The 9,759-nt window shown below is 35.1% G+C and overlaps 2 protein-coding genes across 2 annotated transcripts; one reads left to right on the forward strand and one right to left on the reverse strand.

Annotated features, from left to right (window-relative positions):
- The first annotated feature begins 4,954 nt into the window (after positions 1-4,954).
- On the forward strand, positions 4,955-6,519 carry LOC125777363 (uncharacterized). Its single transcript, XM_049452122.1, has 2 exons — positions 4,955-5,650; positions 5,710-6,519. The coding sequence occupies exons 1-2, from the start codon at positions 5,183-5,185 to the stop codon at positions 6,517-6,519; spliced, it is 1,278 nt and encodes a 425-aa protein (XP_049308079.1). The 5' UTR covers positions 4,955-5,182.
- Positions 6,520-6,601: 82 nt separating this feature from the next.
- On the reverse strand, positions 6,602-7,593 carry LOC125777377 (uncharacterized). The gene is made up of 2 exons (XM_049452141.1): positions 7,391-7,593; positions 6,602-7,326 (listed from the first exon to the last, which is right to left on the reverse strand). Exon 2 carries the CDS (start codon positions 7,322-7,324, stop codon positions 6,602-6,604), a length of 723 nt encoding a protein of 240 aa, XP_049308098.1. The 5' UTR covers positions 7,325-7,326; positions 7,391-7,593.
- Positions 7,594-9,759: the final 2,166 nt, after the last annotated feature.

A 9,759-nucleotide genomic window follows, 5' to 3' on the forward strand; every position in this document is an offset into this window, starting at 1 on the left:
TAACTCAAAATATTTACTCTTACTTAGGACTTTCAAAAAATGTGCATATACACATAGAAAACACGAATCTATACAAATAGGTCTACAAAAACATGCTCGCACATATAAGCACACAGTAAACTGCAGTTATATTGATGATGAGAGCTTCAGTAGACATTTCCGAACAAAATAACTAATATTGAATTAAGACCCAATTAAAGAGCAGCAAGTACAAGGAGGCATAGGGAACACATAGAACACACTAAATAAATGATAACAGATAGCACGACAGGCCGACAGGCCGACTAAAGGCGATATACAATATTTGTTTATGAATCTTTGATACACAATTTATACAACATCTTTACACCAACAGAAACACACACATATACATACATTTTGCTGTAGGTATGTGGATTCATTTAGAACTTCGTATACAGTAAAAGTATCGAAAACAATTAAAATGAAATGAGCATAATACACATGCAGCACTAGTACGGGCCAACGCACAAAAAGTTTGTTTCTTCCAACCAATGGACGCATACACAACACAGAAAGTATGTAGAGTGATAACACTGAATATTTCTGTGGAACCCAGCGCAGGTGGTAAGCATGTTGTTGGCAATGTGTAGCATACATTTAGGCGATTTATCCATATTACCTATAAAAACTGTTTTAGCACCGATAACAACACTGTGCTCTGCAGCTCGCCACATAATAGTTGTCGATAAAAAGAGCAAAATAATGCAAAATTACCTCAGAGTAGTCAGTCAGGTAGGAAGAAATTCATTGGCAAAATGAAAATTCGGAATCAGTAGAGCTACAAAACTCACAAACAACTATTCTAATTTGAATAATGAGAAGACCCACAAAAAGGTTGCAATGCGAAAAAACTATAAATGAAATACATCCAGCGGACACATTTACACGAACTGGTATATCGTATATGGAAGATACATAAGTAGGCAGGTAGTGTAGTTTTGTGAGTTTTGTTTTTTATGCTATGTAAATAAATTCAGAGGTACTGATTAAATGTGTGTTATGAAGATTGAATGAGCTAAGTTTGGCTGCGGCAGGCAGTAATATATACTATATATATATATTTCTGCAATTTTATAACCACGTTTTTCTACTTAAAATATCTGTGAACAGGATTATAACGACTATCAACAGACACATCATTCAAGACCAAAGTCAAAAAAATTATGTTATATCCAAGTTGCTGTACCATTATATTTGGGTGTTCGTTGATAATCAAGAACACAATATTCAATTAAAAATTTTATAAATAATGGAGTCCGAAGAGGAGCATAGTAAATATTGGTCAACAAGGCAGACATGCCATCTAGGCCAAGACCAAGGGTCGGAATAATAGGGCTCATTAGAGCCTTTAATCCGAATCTATATATTTATATATATAAATAACCCACTAAAATACCTTAGGGTTTCATAAAAAAAAAGAATGTCTTGATCTTGAACTGGATCAAACATCGAATTTCGCGAAAATATAAGGATGTGTAGGAAAGGAATCAAAACTATTCGACGAGGGTTTTGATGAACTTCATCAGAAGCAAAGGCTGGTTCAAAGTGTCGTTAGACATATACCAGTGATCTGCAATGAATGAGTTAAACACAAGTTTGAGCCACTTGCGAAAAATTGAGTATGAAGCAAGCAAATTATTCACGGAATGAGTATAAGTGTGAATACTGCTCACTTACAATTATGAGAGAGAGAGTTTTGGCTTGTGAGCTGCTTAGCTTGTATGAAGCATATATTCACAAGTGTTTGCTTATGAGCTCACAATACTTATGAAACTTTACTTAGGATTCTCTGACAATTATGAATACAAAACACTTGTGAATATACGAAAAAGCTCAATTGTGCGCAAGCCACTTGAGCCTTTAGAGCCGTAACGCTATGAACCAAAGGCTAAAAAATCCATTAGGAAAGTAGTATTTTATTGTATAATAACAAGGATTTTGTAACCGGTTCTAATAATGACTAGATATAGTAAAACAAAAAACGGGGTTTTCAACAGGGTATTTTAAGTTTGTCACGAAGTTTGTAACACCCAGAAGGAATCGTCGGAGACCCTATAAAGTATACATATAAATGATCAGTATGTCGAGCTGAGTCGATTTAGCCATGTCCGTCTGTCTGTCGAACTAGTCCCTCAGTTTTTAAGATATCGTTTTGAAATTTTGCAAACGTCATTTTCTCTTCAAGAAGCCGCTCATTTGTCGGAACGGCCGGTATCGGACCACTATAACATATAGCTGCCATACAAACGGAACGATCGGAATCAAATGCTTGTATAGACAACTTTCACATTTGACAAGATATATTCACGAAATTTGGTACATATTATTTTCTAAAGCAACAATGTAATCTCCGAAGAAATTGTTCAGATCGGTTAACTATAGCATATAGCTTCCATACAAACTGAACACATAGTTACTAACAGAAATGCACCTGTGAAGGGTATTTAGCTTCGGTGCAACCGAAGTTAACGATTTTTCTTGTTTGTATTAATTTTCTCTATTATTAAAAAAATCACATATACCTATTTACATTCATGTTATCACGTATAATATAATATTTTATTTTATAAAATGATAACTCAGTCCCTTTCAATGGAATTAAAATTAAAAATAAAAATCATATCGGTTTAATGGTACTTATAAAAATTACATGAATTATTAATAAAAAACAAAATAACATACTTCAGTTACTTTCGGTAAAAAATAAAAAAACTAAACATAAAATTTACTTCCAGATTTATGTACATACATAAGACTTAACTCCAAAGATATACACATACTATAAGTATGTATGTAGCTCCGAAATATATCCTTAGATTGAGGTATTGCACAAAATAACTTTTCAATACCTTTGCATATTTTTGTTTTTAAAGTCTTATTGTCATATTAATTAGTCTTAAATACAGAATTGAGGAAAATTATATTGTCTACGGTTTTGGGTGCAAGTCGATTTCTTTTATCAGTTATTAAATTGCCTGCCAATGAAAATACACGTTCAGACGCCGCACTACTTGCAGGTACAGTTAATATTTTAAGTGCAAGTTTTGATATGCGTGAAAAGTTAGTTTTATTTTGCTTCCACCATTGAATTGCGTCAAAGTCATTATCAAATTGTACTCTTTCTGTAAGATTTCGATCTAACTCATCTTCGATACGTTCCTGCGCGCCCATGTTTGAAATATTTGGAAAAAAAGAAGTTCAGGTCATTTGCAGGTGAAGACGTATTTGATGTTGAAGTAATTGGTGAAGATGGAATTTGTGGGGTCTCATTGTCTTCGGAAGTGTAAAACTCAATATTGCCTGATATCTTCTCAATGCAGAAATGCTTCACAGCTTCAATATCGACATCTCTCATAACTTTTGCTGGAGGATATAAAAATAGTCCTACTTTGTGGTAAATGCTTAAATTAGCAAGCCTATACTGTGGATATATGTTGATATGTTATGTTTAAAACTGACTATTGTTGGAATGTATGTATGAACTACTCCGCATATCGTTTTTAATCGAAAAATTGAAGGAAGTACAAAACATATTGACACAAAACCCACCCATATTTCTTATATAAATGTATAGTATCTCTTAGTAATTTTACTATGTTTTAATGTGATTTATTGTGCTATTTTAAAAGAAAACTGAATAAAAGGATAAGAAACAAAGAAGTTTCAGTTTTGTAGTTTTTACGAATTACTAGACTCACTCGTTCCTTTTAAAACCCCTCCGCGTAGGTATAAACTTCAGGGACTCATCTACCTAAGCTTTTCACTTTCTAAAATGTAAGATAAAGCTTGCATCTAGGTTTAAGAAATAATTGAATAAAAGGATAATAAACAAAGAAGTTTCAGTTTTGTATTCACTACAATCGCGCGTTTTAAACCCCTCCGCGTAGGTATAAAATATATTTTGAATAGGCACGGAATTTGTGAATGTATTTGTATGCATAGGACTTGCAAGCATGTGCTACTTACGGACATGTATGCTTATCAGGTTAAAAGCAGCCCTGTAAAGTAGAGAGATTGGAGTTAAACATATCAGTGGTTGTAAAAATGTCAGGCGTCTGTTGTGCCTACCAATTAATAACTAAATGGCTAAATAATAGAGTTCTAGACGTTAAGTTCTTCTATAATATACAATAAGTCGGCGCACATTTTGATATGTTTTTCCTACTAAAAGACTCATCGAATTTGTTTCTACAAAAAGTTAAACCGTTTGATTGATTCCGGTTAGGTCACAAAGAGAGTAATATCACTCTTGATTCTGTTCGAATTGTCTGAGCTAAATGTCACGACATATCCTTTTTTTGGGAACGAATGGAGGAAAATATTTCAGGATTCTTAGTTTTCTAAACTTAACGTAAAGCTATCTAAAAATCTTTTAAAACCAGTCAGTAATTCTCTCAAACAAAACCTTGGTTTTTCATACAAGAATCGGTCGAGACCATTTCTTAAAATAATATAATTTTTGCATGTGTAGTGAACACAAGTCATATTTTCTTGAAAGTCCATCGCAAATTCATAACTTGCCACTTATTGAAAACTTCAAAAGATAGTAACAAAAATACATTGGTATTTGTCTCAAGGAATTTCTACCAAGCGAAGGGAATATAGGCCCTGAGTTTTTTAAGTTATTTTCAATATAAAAGGCCATACCCTTTGGTTTTGGACAGCATCTCTCTTTCCGTAAACTCTCTCTGGTTTATCTCAAAATTATTACCCTCAAATTGCAATTAATGTACCGACAACAAGCCTGCAGGCGGCCAATTTAGCCCGTAAAACATTAAACAGTTCAAAACCTTGCCTCACGAAACGCATGCCTTACAGGGTATCTTTTTGACTTATTTGAATTTGTCATTTTGAAAGTGACATGAATTGAAGTGGTGTGCAGGGTGTACTTAACTCTTAAAGCATTTAAAACTCTAAAGCCCGGGTCCCACTATCGGCGCAAGTAGCACAATTTGTACCGATTTTTATTGGTCTACATCGGCGCAAAGTGCCAAAACAAAATTGAGTCAATTTTTAGCAGTCACATTATCGGCGCAAATTGTGTCATATTTTATCGGCGCATATCGGCGTTAAATATTCTGCTACGATAATCGGCGCAACGCGGTCACACTGTTGTGCTCAATCAGCTGTTTGCAGTAAAAGTTTTTATTTATTTTAGAACATGGATTATTTGAAGAAGAAAAAAGTTGCAGTTGCTCTGCTTACCATTGCAACATTAAAGCTGAAAAAGAAAAATCAGAAACGTAAAACAAATCCTAAACAACGTAGTATCTGGGTGAGAAATTGGCTGGAAAGAAGAAATACTAATGGTGCATATGAAACGACTTTACGTGAATTTCGAGAAGTTGATAATCAAAAGTTTCTTTTTAAAAATTACGTGCGAATGAACGAAAACAATTTTAATGAGTTACTGCAGCTAATTTCCCCACTGATTAAAAAAAAAGATACATGTTTTCGTGAAGCTATTCCAGCAAGTCATCGTTTGGCCTGCACTCTCCGCTTTTTGGCCACGGGCGATAGCTACAAAAGTCTTTCAGCTTTTTTCCGTATTGCCCCAAACACTATCTCAAAATTTGTTCCTGAAGTTTGTGATGCGATTTACAGTCAACTTCGAAATACTTACCTGAAGGTAGGAACACATGCTTTACCAAATCCATATGTATATTTTTCATATTTCCCCTTATTTAGATACCTTCAACAAAAGAAGAATGGACTGAAGTTGCTTCGAAATTCGATTTATTATGGAACTTTCCTAACTGCATAGGAGCAGTTGACGGCAAGCATGTGGTCATGATCGCACCAGCAAAATCAGGAAGTACGTTTTACAACTACAAAGGAACTCACAGCATAGTGCTTATGGCAGTTGTTGATGCCAGTTATAAATATTTGTATATTGACGTCGGCTGCAACGGGCGTATTTCAGATGGTGGTGTTTTCAGTAAATGTTCTCTGCAGTATGCCCTCGATACGGATTCTCTAAATTTACCACCTCCTCGTCATTTATTAGGTCGTGAAATGAATGTACCTTTTGTTTTAGTGGCAGACGATGCATTTAAAATGCAAAATTATTTGATGAAGCCGTATCCTGGTCGCATTTTATCTGGTAGCAAACGTATTTTTAACTATAGGTTATCAAGGGCTAGGAGAATAGTCGAGAACGCATTTGGATTCATGATGAAGCGCTTCGAAATCTTTTCACGACCAATGAAGCTGAATCCAAATAAAACAACGAGAGTGACGTTAGCATGTTGCGCATTACACAATTTTTTAATGACAAAAAATATAAGTTATGCTACTGGATTGGTAGATAGCTGCACTGAGGATGGAAATATTATTGAAGGTGCACGCGTTAATATTTCCATACCTACCTTTGAAAGCGCCACAGAGGATATATCAATTTCCTACATAAGCAACGAAGCAAAAACTATCCGTGAAGAATTTGAAAACTATTTCATGTCACCAGACGGCGAATTGCCATGGCAGTATAAATTTATATAACAAAGCAGACACTTAACAGAATATGTGCACTTTTCATAATCTTTAAATAAATTGTATTTATTTGTATTTATAATTCAACATATTATGATAAACTTTCCTCATCTTGTTGCAACACAGCATTCATAGCTACTTGAATTAATTCCGCGTGAAGTTTATTTGCTGCTCTTTTATTTCTTTTTGATAGTTCACGCATTTGCAGTGCAAGATACATGCCCACTCCATGCCAGTGGTCTTCTTCTTTATTTAAAAATTGTATTGCGCTCTCCATTGCATCTGTTGTCACTGATTCATCGGATGCAGAGGGTTTGGATTTCCTGTCACTTCGGGCAGCTGTTGGTGGTGGCGTTACATCTGCATCCACATCTAGTGTTGAGACGGACGAACTACTCTTGCAGCGATCATGCAAACAGTAGAATTGCATAGCTGACCAAAACGGCCAATGTGGCAAAGCATTACCGGCCGCTTGGCCTGATTTAGTTGTCATTTTTTTCTTTACATTTGAAAATGCCGTTTTTATATTCGCCCATTTTGCTTTGCATCCGTCAACTTCTTGGGTTGGAAATTTCTCCGCGATGTTATTCCAAGCTTTATCTCTTTTGGCGCGATCTTTATATTCTGGGCAGGAATATTCCCAAATACAATTGTGCATTTCAATGGCCTGTATCAAATTCGTTGTGCTTTCATTTGTCCATGATGACACTATTTGTGGTTTTTTTCGTCTTTTTGTTTTGCTGGGTGTGGAAGAAATGGTTTCGTCAAGCACATTGTCCATAACACCTTCAAAAACTTCGTCGTCTGAATTCATTTCTAAAAATTATTAATTAATTACTTCATATTATAATGCATTTTAATTTTATTGTATGCAACTTACCGAATATATGTTTTATTTACATATGTTTGCAACCAGTAGAGATGTCGAAGATCGATTAATCAAAAACCTTCGACTCGATCTTTTTGTTTATTTTGTTATTTCGGTTGGAATCGAGAATCAATTCAAAAATCATGACGATTAATGTGGATTTTTTTCAACTTTAAAATTTAAAAATTATTGATAAAGATTTTTCAAATTAATACTTAAAAATTTGCTGAAAAAGAGAGATATTGGTGGTGATTGGCGTATTCGATCGGTGCTCAAGTGCCCGATAAAAATCTGCGCATTTTTCAATTTTTATTGCTCTTTATCAAACATTATAGCGTTCACATTATCGGCGCAACTGGGTCGATTTTGGTTGTGCATTGTAGGCCCAATATCGGCCATGATTGTCGCATTTCATAATATTTAATGCGGTCACATTATCGGTACATGAAATACGCCGAAAATTGGTACCTTGCGCCGATAGTGGGAACCGGGCTTAATATAGTAACGGTAGTAATGATGAACGCAGCATTGTGCACACATATGGAAAGGAAGCTCGAATGGATTTACAAAAAATATGGTTTAGAAGCAAGAAATATCTATGCGCATGTAGAAAGTAGTGTGGTGTGGGTCCCAGGCAGTTTCTAAGTGGCTCACTGGTGCAGCAGAACTGCCGCAAAGCTATGCCAAAATACCAAATGAATGTTTATATAAGTGCGCTGTATAACTTTCGGCTGGTAAAACATCAAGTGAGTCACACAAGTTCAGCGGCGGGGGAAAAAAACAATAACTAAAACAACCGAATTCTAAGAATAATGATATTCAGTGCGAGAAAGATGCTGGCGCTAAATAAAATTCGAAAACGAAAGTACAGAAACAAATTGAAAGGCAGAGCAAATAACTAGTGTGTGGTGTTGAGGTGCCGTTAAGCAAGCGTGACATGAGTTGTCAAGAGTTTGCTCAGAAGGTTAAAAGCAAACTGAGACGCACAGTAGAGTCATGTGTAAAATATATGGCAATGAATTTGTTTTTTCCTTTTCTCCCACTTCAAGCTAAGCACAAGCGAAAACTAGCGTCGTTGGTTTCAGCATTAAAACCATTGAAACCTCCAGCCGCTCCACCAACAACCACTCACACATGTCAAAGAACTCAAACAAGTGTAAAGCGAAAAAAAATTGCAGCCGTTAAGCACTCATTTGAGGCAGTGTAAAATGGCAAAGAGACACGCAAACACTGACGTATACAAAACACACCCACATACACGTACATGTTTGGCAACATATTGAACGGAGCGGCATACCCTTTATATAAAGGAACTTAACTGCACATTTTAATCATTACGGGGACCACAAATGTGAACACTCACCCATTTGTACACTCCTTCCTTGGCAGGCGAATGTGAGCGATGCCTGCTTTGCTTTCAGTTTATGTTGGTGCCCATAGCGCATTAGAGTTCACGTTCAACAAGCTTGTCAGCAGGTGTAACAACTGAAGCGAGCAAAAACCACAACAAAAACAACACTCAAAGTAATAACAAAATTATTTGAAGTTTTCACTAATTCAGTGCTTTTCATATACATACATACACACACATCTACATATATGTATATATAATATCGAACATAAAAATGTGCATTTATCCTGTTACTAATTTGCTAGTATGTTTGTGTTCGCGTTCTTTTGCATGCTACTGTATAATGAAAGCGCATTTAGCTGTTGTTACTTATTAGTGCCGGTATGTTTAGTAGGTTGCTCATACGACGCGGCTGACATTGACAGATATTAACACTGTGCCACCGCTACTTACGCTATTGCAACAACTGTGTACCTATTTACTGTCACTCAATAGCTAAGGACACTCGATCAGGGCAAATGTCAGCAGCAAGTGTTTAAATATTTCGTTTGGTCATAAAATGAGTGGTGGGAGGCTGGTTGTTCGGGAGGATATTACAGAATTTTTGTACGTTTTATAATTGAATAGTTTTAGCTTAAAAACTAATCGTGCGATTCTGTAACGTGAGACAGTCTCAAGTCTCTAAACTTGAGATTTTGTGTTAGAGACAATTTTTGAGACTTGAGACGATTTTGCTATTCTGTAAGTGCCAGTCACAAAATCTATTACATTTCATCATTCAGAGATGTTTTTACACTTGAATGGAAATAAATATGTCGATAACAAATATTAAATTTTCTATAACATCGTCAAAAAACATAATTATCAATAAAAATGAAAATATATGTTGACTTTGTTTCATAATATTTATGAAATTTATGTAAAATTTATTTATTTTTAACTTTTTCCTGTTTGAGTTGCTTACAAAATATAAAAATAAGACAATCGATTAATATCTATGATGATCTCTGTTCAGTATATTCAAAATGGC

The sequence above is a fragment of the Bactrocera dorsalis genome, chromosome 3 (genome assembly GCF_023373825.1).
Source record: "Bactrocera dorsalis isolate Fly_Bdor chromosome 3, ASM2337382v1, whole genome shotgun sequence".
In the NCBI taxonomy this organism is placed as follows: domain Eukaryota; kingdom Metazoa; phylum Arthropoda; class Insecta; order Diptera; family Tephritidae; genus Bactrocera; species Bactrocera dorsalis.